Raw genomic sequence first — 15614 nt, 5'->3', positions numbered from 1 at the left:
GACCTGCCCCCATAAGTAGACACTCTTAAATATCCACAATGACGTACTGTACTTACAATAACCCTCATCCCTGAGTGGCTTCCGGGCCTTGATAAGTGGTGACCACCTTGTAAAAAAACTCATTAAAGAAGGAACAGGCGATTTTGACAAACATTAACACCTTACACAACCTAACATCGCAAGTGTATTTGAGAAATTTTATATCACACAAGCCGAAAGGCCCGACATATAAAATCAACAGTAGGTTCTGTACAGTGCAATGTAGACTACAATGTATTATAGACTAGATCACTGCGAAGAGACATGTAAAGCTTTTCTTTTTGTACTGCGATGGGTTCACAGCTAGAGTAGGCAATTGATCGATTTGATTGAAAAATGGACGATTTCTCTGGCTTCGATGACAAGAAAAATATAAGACTGTGAAACTTTCGTTGAGCATCATTCAATCCCGGGCAACGTTGGGTCTCCCTGCTTATAATTCATGCAAAGATGTCGATAAACAGCTGATACAAAATTAAATAATCTGTCGATAATAAACGAAGAAAGATTTATGTTTCTTCCCATCCGGCCAGCTGTCTCTGCTGGGAAAAGTGTTGGCCCTCCTGGATCACGGTTCCTTCTTGTCGCATGGGTGACGCCAGCAGGTGCCTACTTATCATCATTGTGTCTTCGATCTAAATCGACATGCGCTGAAAAGAAAATCGGTATTCTCCCGCAAGTCACTCCAATCAGACTGGTGACGTCATAAGAAGAAAAAACGACTTGTATAATAAAAGCAACATAAAACGCTAATTATTTGTTACATAAATTTATAAGATCCACATAAAACCTCTTACAAGGATCACATTTCAAAAGGGAGGTGTTATAAAGGGAAATAACCGAAAAAAAAGAGTTATCTCACCTGGATCGGAAAGGTGAAGACTTTTCAAGATGGCTTACACAGCATTTCATATAATCTGTTGCTCTAACGTTTTTCTATTTCTCTGTTTAAACAAATAAATTATTTGGTGCCAAAACGATGTCTTCTTGTAATTTCCACATTAAACAACCAGTTATATTCCATGACGACTGTTGTGAAGGAACATAACTGGCTATACACCGGTTACAAACTGTATATATATATTGGACTGTTTGGCAGACAGCGGCAGACAGCGGCAGACAAGCAGTCGCAGTAAGACGGATAGTCTTACGTGTTGATTATCAGACTTTCTTCCCCATACTTGTTACTATGTACTTCTATTTACCTTAGGCGAGCAGCCTTACGTTTCTGTATTATAAATAAACCCCATTACACATACCACTCGGTGTAACTCACGTTTGTCTTTATTTCCTAAGTATTTAGGAATATAACAATGGCGACGAAAGGATGTTCTTTCTCTTAACAGAGATAAATTACCGTACCAAGGACTGTGTACAATGCAAGGATTTTTTTGTTTTACGAAAAAAACAAACTACACAAGGATTTTTGACCACGTGCGTCAATGAATTTAAAAAATTTTCCTACCTAAAGTAGCGAAAAGTACGGATTTTTCTTCGTAAAGAACTCACAAGAAATTATAGAAACATGTTCAAGGTAAAGTGGAATTTATATTTATTTTGACAAGTAAAAAAAAAAAAAAAAAAAAATGGTCGCAAGTTGAATTCGAAACTACACTAAAGGATTACGAGTTTCGAAAGAAAAAATATAAATACAACGACTATTGTACCATGTTATGCCACGTGGGAACGGCAGCCATATATTTTTTTTTTTGGAAAATTAATTGTTTGTTATTGCCTTTATATAAATAATTGGAACTATTTGTCGTGGGAAGTAAGAAATATTTTGTGTATGAACTTACGTTGTTGAAAAAAAAAAAAAAAAAAAAAAAAAAAAAAAAAAAAAAGAATTATTTTACAAAGCCTGTTGAATTACTATGGATGAACTTGGTTTAAACGTGTTGTGTCTGCATATTGCTACTAATTTACGATATACGTAAATTTACGATTTTTCTTTGGAATTATTGGGTAGAATTCGAAAAGACATTTTTGTACTAGAAGCTAACATGGAACAATTAGCAGAGTTAACTAAGGCTCTAGCCCTTAGCATCCAGGAACAGACAAAAATGACTCAACAATTTTTAGCGCAACAACAACAACAACAACAAATTCAACAACAACAGCTACAGCAACAGCTGCAACAACAACAAGAAAGAACACAAAAAACTTTAGAGGCACAACAAGAACAAACAAACATACTACAACGACAAATGTCGACACAGCAAAAGAATTTAGAAAAGCTAATTCTAACGTCGACCGGGAAGAAGACTAATTTTTCTGCCGAGGGTATTTCAAATTCACTAACGGAATTTCGTTACTCCCCGGATACTGGTGTTACTTTCCCTGCATACTACAGAAGATACGAAACAATTTTTACGAAAAGATGTTTAGACTGGACCGATGAGGAAAAAGTTACCCTGCTACTACAAAAACTGGGTACTGATGAAAACACCAAGTATGCAAATCTAATTCTACCAAAAAAACCGGAGGAGGTTTCGTTCGAGGAAACAATTAGTACCTTGTCGAAAATATTTGATAAAAGGGATAGCCTATTTCACTCTAGATACAAATGTTTGAACATTCAGAAGGCAGAAGCTGAAGACTATCTAGAATATGCTTGCACTGTGAACTGTTTATGCGAATCATTTAAATTGAATGAAATTTCCGCAGACCAATTTAAATGTTTAATCTTTGTACAAGGTCTCACAGCACCAAGGGACAAAGATATACGTTCACGGATCCTAACAATTATGGAGGCGGATCCTAACATAACATTGCAAAAAGTCACTGAAGAGTGTCAACGTCTGATTAACATAAAGAAAGACAACACTCGCATTGAAGAGAAAAATATTTTTAAGGTGCAGCAAGTAAAAAGGCAAGGGACCACAAGAAAGTCCAGGTTCCAAGAACACAGGATCCTTAAAGGATACAAAGACCCAAAGCTAAAGTGTAAATGTTGTGGTAGTTTAAGACACAACAATAAGACCTGCTGGTTTAGGAACAAAATATGTTATGAATGTGGTCTCAGAGGTCACAAGGGAACATACTGTGCCCAGAAGAAAAGACAAGGGACCGATAATGTAAATACGCTTCGCATGAATAAAGAAAAAAGCTGCGAAAGACGGAAATATGTTGATGTTCGGATAAATGGACATCTGGTTACATTGCTTCTGGATAGCGGTGCAGATATTAGTATTATAAATGAAGATATATGGAAAAGGATAGGTCGACCTGAATTAACGAAAACCAGAAAGACGGCGAGAAGTGTGTGCGGCAAAAGATTAGAGTTCAAGGGAGAATTAAAATGCAAAGTGACATTCGCTAACCAGACTCATAAATCCAAAGTGTACGTCGTACCAGGAAAGAATACATGCCTGTTTGGGGTAGATTGGATTGTCCTGTTTAATTTATGGGAGAAACCCATAAATTCGTTTTGTAACGTTTTAACTGCAGAAAAAGCAAACCAAAGGGAAGACTTCCTGAAGGATTTGAAAACTGAATTTCCCAATGTTTTTGCCGAAGGACTAGGACTCTGTATTAAGACAGAGGCAAAATTTGAATTAAAGAAAAATGCCACTCCAGTATTCAAACCTAAAAGGAATGTGCCTTTTTCAGCGATGGACGCAATCGAAAAAGAGTTGGATAGACTTCAACAACTGAAAGTCATTGAAAAAGTTAACCACACAGATTGGACAAGTCCAACCGTGTATGTAAAGAAAAAAAATAACAGAATAAGGGTCTGTGGAGATTTTTCAACGGGTTTAAATGACTGTCTATTGGACCATAATTATCCCCTTCCGTCCGCAGAAGATCTGTTCTCTAAGCTTAACGGAGGAAAAATTTTTTCTAAGATAGACCTCTCAGATGCTTACTTGCAAATTAAGATCAGCGATGAATGCTCCAAATACTTAGGCATAAATACTCATAAGGGCATTTTTAAGCTAAAGAGGCTTCCTTTTGGATTAAAGGTTGCTCCTGCTATTTTCCAGCAAATTATGGACACGATGCTGGCAGGGTTGGAATTTTCAATGGCCTACCTTGACGATATCCTAATTAAAAGTGAAAATTTGCAAGATCATAAGAAGCATGTAAAAGAAGTATTCAAAAGAATACAGGAATTTGGTTTTAAATTGAGCCCAGAAAAATGCGATTTTTTTATGAAAAAAAATTAAATATCTAGGTCAAATAATCGACAAAGAGGGTCGAAGACCGGATCCACAAAGGACTGAAGCAATTGAAAAGATGCCTGCTCCAGATTCAGTGACAAAATTAAAATCGTTTTTGGGATTAGTTCAATACTATGCAATTTACATCCCTAACATACATAATTTAAGAGCTCCTCTTAACGAGTTACTGAAAAAGGGTGTTAAATGGAACTGGAATAAGGAATGTGAATCTGCTTTCCAAAATATCAAAAGATGTCTACTGTCAGACTTAGCATTGGCACATTTCAATCCAGAAAAGGAACTAATACTAGCAACGGACGCCAGTGATTACGGTGTTGGCGCTGTATTACTTCACAAGTATGAGGATGGTAGGACAAAAGCTATCGCCCATGCTTCAAGAACGTTGGTTGCAGCGGAGAAAAATTACAGCCAAATTGAAAAAGAGGCGCTGTCGATAATATTTGGAATTACAAAGTACAATCGATTTCTCCATGGACGATCTTTTATTTTGCAAACCGACCATAAACCCCTACTTACCATATTTGGATCAAAGAAAGGCATTCCCACACATACTGCGAATCGATTACAGCGATGGGCTGTAACCCTCTTAAACTATCAGTTTAAGATGGAACATGTATCCTCAAAAAAGTTAGGACACGCAGATGCATTATCACGGTTGATCCCTAAAAGAAGCGAAAGTTTCGAAGAAACGGTAATTGCTGCGCTTAAAGACGAAAGTGAATGTACAAGTTCAATGTGTAATATGATACGTGAACTTCCGGTAACTTTCGAAAAAATAAAAAAAGAGGCAGTAAATGACATTTTCATTAAGAAAATGAAAAATCAATTGGGATGGATAAAAAAAAAATAAAAAGGTAGATCAAACAACGCCTTTTTCCATCTGTGAAGATGTGCTCATGTATGGTGAGAGGATTGTAATTCCACTAACGTTACAGAGGAAAATTCTGAAGGAATTTCATACAGGTCATCCGGGCATTTCGAGAATGAAATCCCTTATGAGAGGATATGTGTACTGGCCTGGTATGGACAAGGAAGTTGAAAAATGTGTCAAGACATGCAGAGGATGTCAATTAGCAGCTCGAGATCCTCCAGTAAAAACGACGCCATGGCCAAAGACGGACCTACCCTGGTCATGTCTGCATATTGATTATGCGGGACCTATAAATGGTTATTTTTACTTGATTATTGTAGATTCTTTTTCAAAATGGCCAGAAATATTTAAGTTTAGACATCCAACAGCAAAAAACACTGTGAGTGCGCTTAATGAAATTTTTAGCCGTTTTGGAGTGCCAAAAACCTTAGTGAGCGATAATGGAACAGCATTTACTGCTCATGAATTCAAAGAATTCTGTGACTCACTAAATATTCTACATATGACAACACCTGTGTACCATCCACGATCGAATGGGTTGGCCGAAAAATTTGTAGATACGTTTAAAAGGGCACTTAAGAAAAATCTTACTACGGACACAGACGAACAATGTATTCAAACATTTTTAGCAATTTACAGGGTGACACCAAATCCTAATAATAATGTCAATTCTTCCCCGGCTGAGCTAATGTTTGCAAGAAAGATAAGATCTGTCTTCGATAGGCTGCTACCAGAGAAAAAGAAAGTTTTCAAAAAAGAAAACCTTAAGACCAAGTGCTTCTCCCCAGGTGAAAATGTATATTTCAAAAATTTTCAAAATGGACGAAATCAGTGGGTTGAAGGTATTATCAAAAAAAGGATTGGGAGCATGGTCTATACCATCCAAGGATTAAGTTTTGTCTGCAAAAGACACAGAAATCAAATACGTCCCAGACTGTCTCCAAATGTGGAAGAGACACCAATGGAAACATTGTGCGATATTTTTGATATACCAAAACCAGCGTGTGTACCGCAAACAATGAATATTTCGCCTGAACCGACCATACGGGCTGGACAGAAACCTTTACCCCGGGTAACGCTGACCAGAAGGAAAAGCGCAAGAAAGAGAAAAGTTACCAGGAGATTAAGCCCTGACCCTAAAAGGAAGAGTATTTAAGCTAAAATCAGGAAGATTTCAGCTTCAGGGGGAGGTGTTGTGAAGGAACATAACTGGCTATACACCGGTTACAAACTGTATATATATATTGGACTGTTTGGCAGACAGCGGCAGACAGCGGCAGACAAGCAGTCGCAGTAAGACGGATAGTCTTACGTGTTGATTATCAGACTTTCTTCCCCATACTTGTTACTATGTACTTCTATTTACCTTAGGCGAGCAGCCTTACGTTTCTGTATTATAAATAAACCCCATTACACATGCCACTCGGTGTAACTCACGTTTGTCTCTATTTCCTAAGTATTTAGGAATATAACAACGACATAATACGTTTGGCCTCTCGCCCAGAAACTCCTCTACTGCTTTACGTGACGTCAGTCATCTTGCGACCGGCGGTCTGTCAGCTCGGCGTTTCGACCTCAGCAAACAGAAAAGGGAAGATCACACGACTTCGCAACTTGCCGTGTTTATATACCACTTTGCCAGCGCCGATTAGAGATTGATTTTCAAGTCATACGTATCAAGTGTTTGAACCGGTAAATTATCGAATTATCGATACCATATTCCTACATATCAAATGTTGACCCGTTCAACTTTTTTTTTATTCTTTCCTCCCTCTTATTTTTAGCGATGAGTTTCTGTTTAAGACTTTGACCTTTTTATTTTCTGTTTATCTCTTACTTTCAGAAAAAGATGTAATTTAATGCTCTTTTATTTATTTTATGAATTAAGCATCAGTAATTCTAAATCTCACTAGCCAGGTTCCATTTCTCGTGGCGCATTTCCCTAATATTCAACATCAAACGTTTCACAGTGTTACAAATTGTTCCGTCACCAATTCTGGCTGGCAAATAGTTTTAAAGTTTTCATAAATGGATCAAGGCATTTCTCTTTCTTCAAAAGTTATCTTATTATAATCATTTTTAAAAGTCCCGCATTTCGGGAACGGACATTCGATTCAGATAGGGAAAAGGGTAAAACTGATATCCGTTATTTGCTCTCCTTCCGGCCAAGGTAAAGAAGAGGCGAGAAATGCGAAAAAGTAGAGACGCTTATTTTAGTCTCTGTTTCACTCTGTGCGCTTTATTTCTATCTTAGTGGTAAAAAAGAAAAATGCTATGCAACAAACATTCATCTTGACCGAAACCACAATATAATGTTGCTCTTCTAAAAAGGAAAACATAAAGTTATAAAAAAACGTACTTGTATGATACTATCGACGTTTCTCTTCCCCCTCCAAGTGTTGGATGAGAAGTAGGGGAGCAAAAGAAAAATAAGTATGACAAAAGACAAGAGGAATTAAATCTATCAGGAACAAACGTATAAGAAATGGGGTTGGTGGAAAGTTAATAAATAGGAAGTTGTTCACAAAAACATACAAAAGTACTCCATGAGATTTTTGGTGAAGGTGTGGCGATGATTGATATAAACATTGTCAATATGGTTAGAGTTCGTTTACGACCAGTCTTAGGAGTCGCAATGCGGCAGTTTACGATAGTTAGGAATAGCTGGGGACAGTCGACGACAGTTACAGTTGACAATAACATATCAGTTGAATAACATAGAACCCAAATCGTATGTCGGAGCAGGTAGGAAATAATGGAGAGGAATGTGTTCATCGAGGTAGAGAAAGGTAGCTGAAATAATATTAAGTAAAGTAAGACACTTATTTTAAGACAAAGGGCTGAACAGGGGATCGGTTAATATATTTTAGAGTTAGCAATTTTTAAGTGTGGCCGTGAGTTTTAAATCTTTACGACGTGTGAAAGTGTCCGTGGGTTTTGTAGTAATGGATTTTTAAACGACAATTGGGGATGTGGCGGTTTACGACAGTCAGAGTTAACGCTAGTTACTTGTTGGACAGTTAACGAAAAGTGCGAGTCGGACTCGGTGAAAAGTAGACCGTTGCTCGGGAGATATAGGGAAATGAATGTAATGTCCTTGACAAAAAAATAAACAAACTAAGATATGGACGTTAGCGCGTAGACAGCAATTGCCCATGATGGTGTCACGCACGCACTCAAAGCCTTACTAATATTTATAGAAAGTGCCGGAGTTTGCGTTTTTTTTTTTGAGTTGTGTTTTGTATTTTTTATATATACTTATGAAACCGTGCGCATCACATCGACACTGTGAGAGACGACGACACGGCATAAGTAGAGAAGACGAAGGAGAAATCCACGGAACACAACGTCGGGGTTGGTGGTGTTGTCGAGTGGGGTATCATGTGTTCTTACATTTACAATGTATGTGTAAGTTTCTATACAAAATCATTTTTATTTGCAATATAGTAACTGCTTATCAAGATAACAGTTAATAGGTGCCTTTATGATCAGTGATATTAGAAATAGGATACATTCATTTCGGCTCAACAAAAACTTGTTTACATTAAACTTGAAAATGGGCATCGTATCGTTAGCTGGGTGGTAGCTCCGCGGTATTTTTTAAAATATGAGCATTTCTTAGAAAGAAGCTCTCCTCATGAAATTTTCGTTTAGTTTTAAGCAGAGGGCAGAGGTAGAGAAATTGTTTTCTTTTATTAACTCAGAATTAGAACTACATGATTCAATCCCATAAAATGCCTACTTGCTTTCACAAAAACTGTATTTTTTTTTTATTTGGTGTTAATTATTTCGTTTGCTTTTTTTTAGGTGTTCGGGTCAAGACTTCCGGTGGTCACTATGTTTACGTGAAAGAAAGTTTTGGAGTTCGAATCGGGTTTACCTATTTGTGGGCGCAAAGTATTCTGATTTTACCAATGGGACTCAGCATTGCTGCTTTGGCAACAGCGGAGTATATTTTACGGCCAGTGTTCTTGGATTGCCCACAATTGATACCGGCAGAAGGAAAACGGTTCATTGCAACAGCCACCTTATGTAAGTTAAACACGAAGGAGATTATAACAACACAACCCGCTTTCTCTCATAAAATAACATGTGAAATCACCACTACTACTACTACTACTACTACTACTACTACTTGCAAGATTGTTTCTATTAGTAACAAGAATGACAATGATGATGGTAATAAAAGATTGTTATTCTTTGTTACTTATCAGACTTAGTTGGTCTTTTATTGATTTCGCTATTTGCATAGATTATACATCTCATCAATCACGCGTGCAACTACGAGCAACATACACACACACACACACGCACGCGATGTGTGTGTGTGTGTGTGTGTGTGTGTGTGTGTGTGTGTGTGTGTGTGTGTGTGTGTGTGTGGTCACGAATAGGCTCCTATATGGGTGTGTGTGTGTGTGGAGGGGTCACGAATAGGCTCCTATATGGTTGACTATTATAGAAAACTGATCACATATGATGATAGAAGATGTATCGAGACACAGGAATTGAGATGTTTGATCTGGCAGAACGGTGGCTCATTAAAATTGTGGGATCTGTATTCGAGCCTGGTCCACAAAGTATGGAAATAAAAAATTTAAAAATGAAAAAAAAAAAAACGTTTACAAGTTTTTTTGATATAGATGTACATAATAATGCTTTGATAAGTATGTTTTAACTTAAATAGGGATGGTATAATAAAATTGTGGGATCTGCGTTCGCGCCTAGCCTCCATAGAATGGAAATAGACACAAACTTTAATAAAGGCTTTTCATATTTATCTGCGTAAATATACTTTGATAATTATGTTTCAGTTTGAAGAAATATGGTATAATAAAATTATGGGGTATTCGTTCGCGCCTGACCTCCATAGAATGGAAATATGTCAAAGTTTAACAAGGGTTTTTAATATATATCCACAGAATATTGTGATAATTGTTTCAGTGTTAACAGGTATGGCATAATAAATTATGGGGTTTATCTTTTTTTTTATTTTCATCATATTTTGCTTTGGTTTTGATACCCCCCCTACTTCGAAGCTATCTCTTTACAACCCTTCCTTTTCATAACCTATCATACTTTCATAAATGAGAGTCCATTTTCTGTAGGCTGTTTTTGAACCCAGTCAACGACGGGTACTTTTGCTAGTATATATATATATATATATATATATATTATATATATATATATATATATATATATATATATATATATATATATATATATATATATATGCAGCTTTGACTGTGTGTGTGAATTTGTTTCCTAGACTCCGAAACGGCTGAACAGATTTTCTTTAAAATTTACAGAACTTTAGTGTATAAGTCTGGGAGTGATCTTAGTTAAGTTTTGTCTCAGAATATCCCCGATAATTACCGATAGTCGAAACCGTTATTTTAATTTATCTATCATCGGTAAAGCCATTTTTTCCTTGTCGTCGCTTACAACAATGATAGAACATCGGGCCGTGAAAATTCCACTGTGGGTAGTTTGATAGCTGTTTTTTTTATGGCGTGTGCTGTACGTAAATTTCTTAATGTTTTTTTTTTTTCGTTAACTGGAGAGAAGTTTATATGAAATCTATATATTAATACGCTTGTAACTATCTATCTATCTATGTGTGTCACACTTTCCGGCAAATTTGATTGGTTGAGAAGATTTTTATTACTCAGTCAATTTCTGGTCTAAATATTTGAAATTTGGAGTGAAGGGTATTCAGAAATAGGGTAAGCTTTTTAATCAGTTTGGGTCGAAAATTTTAGTTGCCAAGGGGTTAAAGTTCAACAAATTTAAGTCTTACTGTGTCTAGCAAATTACTCAGCCAATTTTTGGTCTAAATATTTGAAAGTTATACATAACGGCCATTCAGACACGCGGCAAGCATTTTAATCAGTGTTTGGACGAAAATTTAGCTGCCAAAACGTCAAAATTTAAAAAGTTGACGTCAAAATTTAAAAAGTTGACGTCAAAATTTAAAAAGTTGACGTTTGCAGATTCTACCAAATTCCTCCGCCAATTTTTGGGTCTAAAGTCTTTAAATCTTAAATGTAAGTAACTTGGACATGGATAAAACCTTGTATTTTGATTTGAGACTAAAATAATAAATGTTAAGGGATCAAAATTGGGGTCAAAGTTAAAAAAAATTGATCTCTATAATCTCTACGAAATTACTCAGACAAATTTTGATCGAAACATTTGAAATTCTACATAAAGTGTATTCACACGTAGGGCAAATTTTGAACAGTACATAGGGCCAGACTGAACTGCTAGTATATATATATATATATATATATATATATATATATATATATATATATATATAGTGAAAATATATATATATATAGTGAAAATGTGTGTGTTAGGACATGTCTTAACCCCTATACTTAAGGAATTTTTATCTACAGACTTAAAATTTGGTATGTAAGATATTTAAACAAGTGGCAAATTATTTTTTTAAGTTTTGAAATCAAAATTTCTCAAAGGTTGTTTAACGTATGCAACATGTAAAACGAATTTTAAGCAGATGTTTCTGCTGTTGTTCATTGTTTAGCATCATTAATTCATTTCGTATGAATCAGACGATTGTTGCTGGCATTCGTTTCTCCGATATCTTTCTAGTTAGAATTCTTTCTAACTTTCTAGAAAGACATCTTATACTTACGTGGGGGGGACTACATGAACGTTGCCAACATCCCTAAGTCAAAGTGTTTCTGTGGAACAAACTGAATTCGAACTTATTCCACTTATTTTGTCAATTGATGTCATCAACTATTTAGCTACCGTCTCCTCTCGGATGATGATGATGATGATGATGATGATGATGATGATGATGATCATCATCATCATCATCATCATCATCATCATCATCATCATCATCATCTATGGCGGTTCAATCGATCCCAAAATAAACCTACAAAAGGCAGAGTTGCATTAATAAAAGTCCTCGTTGTCAACTAATAATGATGATTGTTGTTTTTGTTGTTGTTGGTGTTTAGCAGCATTTATTTATCTTTTATGAAGCAGATGATTATCGTTAGCAATCGTTTCTCCGATATCTTTCTAGTTAGAATTCTTTATAGAAAGACATCAGGTAGTTATGATGGGGACCACGTGAAGGTTGCCAACATCTGTAAGTCAAAGTGTTTCTGTGGAACAAACTGAATTCGAAATTGGCACACTTAGCTTGTCAGTCAGTGTCGTTAACCATTTAGCTACCGTCATTTCTCTGCTGCTACTGCTGCTGCAGCAGTAGATGATGATGATGATGATGATGATGATGATGATGGCCCATATCATTTGCAGGATACCATACATCATCATTTATTTGCGAATATTTTTAATGAACTGATTTTAACATGGTAGTTACTCAATGATATTGTTCCCCGCTTTTAAAAGTAAGTTTTAAGAAGCAATTTTGATAAAACTATGTTTGAAACCATCAGTCAATTTTTATGTTTTATAACCAGTCGGTTGATGACTTTCATTTTGTTTTCCCTGTTATGTTTATTGAATAAAAAAGAAAATAAATCTAACTATTTTTAAATAGAAAAAATGCATGACAATATGCTGCAAGAAGAAAAAAGTTCATAGAACACTCAACATTATGTGTTTGTTCCGGCAACCATCTTTGTTCATCTTCTAAGTATAGAATTTATAATTTTTCTAAAGAGTATATGCACGAAAAGAGGCGATATTGCCATAACAATAACCGTTTGTTTATGCATGACGAAACGGATCTGTAAAAGATATATATATATATATATATATATATATATATATATATATATGTGTGTGTGTGTGTGTGTGTGTGTGCGTGTGCGCGCGCGCTCGTGTGTGTGTGTGTGTGTGTGTGTAGATAGATAGATAATCATAACACAGGACATTCACTTAGGGGTAATACAAAGGTTTTTACAAAGGGGATGCAAGGCGAGAGTCTGTCGTCTCTCTCGGTGTCTTGGAACTCTCTGATTCCCGGAGGAATCTTTCTACATCATCTGTATTATTGAATGGAAAAGGGTTGAACGCTTTGGTACAAGCTCAAAATACGGAAATCTAAAGGTGTTATAATCGAATGACCTAGCACCTCTTTGTACCTTGTATGGAAGAATTTGACTTTATCATTTAGTTCTTTTTGAGCTTGTACCAAAGCGTTCAACCCTTTTCCTTTTTTTATTCACTTCTCTTTAGAGTTTGCATTTGTGAATTCTTCGATTTTGGGGAGTGACTAGGTATCAGAATTACAGGTACTTCCCTTGGTATTTCCTTGTTATTTGGAAAGTGTCGTACATCACTTCCATTGGTAGCTCTCGGTTTTCAACCGTTTCCATCTATTTTGGTAAACCATTCTTCTTGAGATTATGCCTTCTTCCCAAAAACTCTTCATTGCCCGATGATTTTTGAAGAAAACTTTATCCCCGTCATTGTAAGTCTTGTACCTTACATTATCCTTGATACTTGTTTTTACTTTTTCTCTTGGCATTAACCGTTCGAACACCGAACGTACCTTCCTGGCAAACATAATTTCAGCTGGGGACAATTTTGCATTTGTATTTGTATTTGGTGTTATCCTACATATTGCTAAGAATTTTTGAATGCTTTTTTCTTCCGTATCGATGTTATTATTCTTTTTTAAAGCTCGTTTAAAAGTATCGACAAATCTTTCCGCTTGTCCGTTTGATCGAAGGTTAAAAGTTAGTATTGTAATGTGTTCAATGGCCAGTGCCTCACAGAAGTGCTTGAATTTTTGACCAGTGAACATACCACTAACAACTGTTTTCAGAACTCCGAACCGACTAAATACCTCTTCCATTGTGTTTGCCACTGTAGGGTGTTTGTATTTAAAGATTTCTGGCCATTTTGACATACTATCTACAATTACTAGGTAATAATATCCCTTCAGAGGCTCTGCGTAATCGATATGGATAGTGTCCAGGATACATCTGTTTTAGGCCAAGGTTGCGTCCGTATGAGGGGATATCTCGCGGCTAGTAGGCAACCTTTACATAATTTCACAATTTTCTCAATGTCCTGATCTATTCCAGGCCAGAACTGACACATTAAACACACACACAGACATACAGGCATACAACCACACACAGACATAACACACCTGTCTCTAATACAAGACATTGAACAATACCAACCCTAATTAACCTCGAAACTAGCAACACTAGAAAACCCCTAAAACCATAGTGTAATATCTGTTTCAACACCTCGCTCTCCCTTCAGTGGGGGAGAAATCCTTCATGACTGATATAATTAGCATTCCTTCTATCATCCTTCCTCCCATACCATTACCCCTCAAAGTGGTCCCTCTTATCTGGGGAACAAGATTTTCCCCACACTAAGAACCGATCCTGAGGCTGGCCTTACCCACATGGGGAGACAAATAAATAGAAACATTTAAAATTCCCCTACGTATATTTATAAATACATTTCCTTATCTAAACAAACATAATATAAGGAATACCTGAATAATCAAAGACTTAAACGAAAAATCACATTACTAAAATCTAAGAATCCAAAAAATAAATATCAAAATTGAATGAAAACACACCTACCCTTATTTCAGAGGATCTGCTCCCCCTCCTATCACACACAAATTAGTAACAGGGCCTTCATTCTAGAGATTCCAGGATGTCCCATGTGGAATTCTTTTAATCCTTTTCTAGTCTGTTCGTCTTGTCCAACTTGTTTTTTTTTTATCTTGTTAATATATTTGTTTTCGCTGCTTTCTTTATTTCCTCAAGTGTAACAGGAAGTTCTCTAACAGTATTTATTAATATATCTGTTAGTTAGTTTTCTTCTTTTAGTGATGTTATAACAGTTTCTTCAAATTCAGTTTTACTGGGGATAAATCTCGACAAACCATCTGCATGTGCAATTTTACTAGATACTAGGTGTTTTGTTTTGAAATAGTAATTGAGCAAAATACAAAAGATCTTCCATGAATAAATCAATGAAACTTTCTCACGGCATACGCAATCGCCACACCCTCTTTTTCGATCTGGCTGTACTTTCTGTCAGCGGGTAATAAAACCCTCGAGGCGTGAGAAATTAGTTTAGTAGATCCTTCATTCTGTGTAGAATCACTGCTCCTACACCGTATTCGCTCACATCTGCCGCCTCAATTAAATTCTTTTTCGGATCGTAATAGGCTAACGCTAGATCCGATAACAAACATATTTTAATTTTTTTGTCCAGAGCCATTTTTTATTCTTCAATAATTCATTTAATAGTGCTCTTAGTTCGTGCATATTTGGGATATAAGAATTATAGTAGTTTGCTAGACCCAAGAATGACTAATTTTACTACATTGTCTGGTCTAGGCATGTCTCTAATTGCTTATGTCCTATTTGGGTTAGGTCTTCTACCTTTCCAATCAATTATTTGTCCCAAATATTGAATCTTGTCCATACCAAAATTACATTTTTCGAGAGCCACTTTAAATCCGTAGTCTTCTATTTTCTCGAATACATTACGAATATGGTTTTTATTTTCTTCAACATTTTTGCTTCTTAACA

The 15614-nt window shown here is 36.0% G+C and overlaps 1 protein-coding gene across 1 annotated transcript in view; it reads left to right on the top strand.

Moving 5' to 3' along the window:
* LOC145296752 (Y+L amino acid transporter 2-like) overlaps positions 1-15614 on the top strand; it is a 185083-nt gene that overhangs the window by 50073 nt on the left and 119396 nt on the right. Inside the window, exon 3 of the mRNA XM_080142789.1 lies at positions 8902-9126. Within this exon, the coding sequence (XP_079998915.1) occupies positions 8902-9126 (225 nt within the window). The remainder of the gene's footprint in view (positions 1-8901; positions 9127-15614) is intronic.

The sequence above is a fragment of the Euprymna scolopes genome, chromosome 17 (assembly GCF_053919585.1).
Source record: "Euprymna scolopes isolate OS-2025 chromosome 17, ASM5391958v1, whole genome shotgun sequence".
NCBI lineage: Eukaryota > Metazoa > Mollusca > Cephalopoda > Sepiida > Sepiolidae > Euprymna > Euprymna scolopes.
Note: the sequence above shows the minus strand (reverse complement) of the source record. Positions and strands in the feature narration are given on the sequence as shown.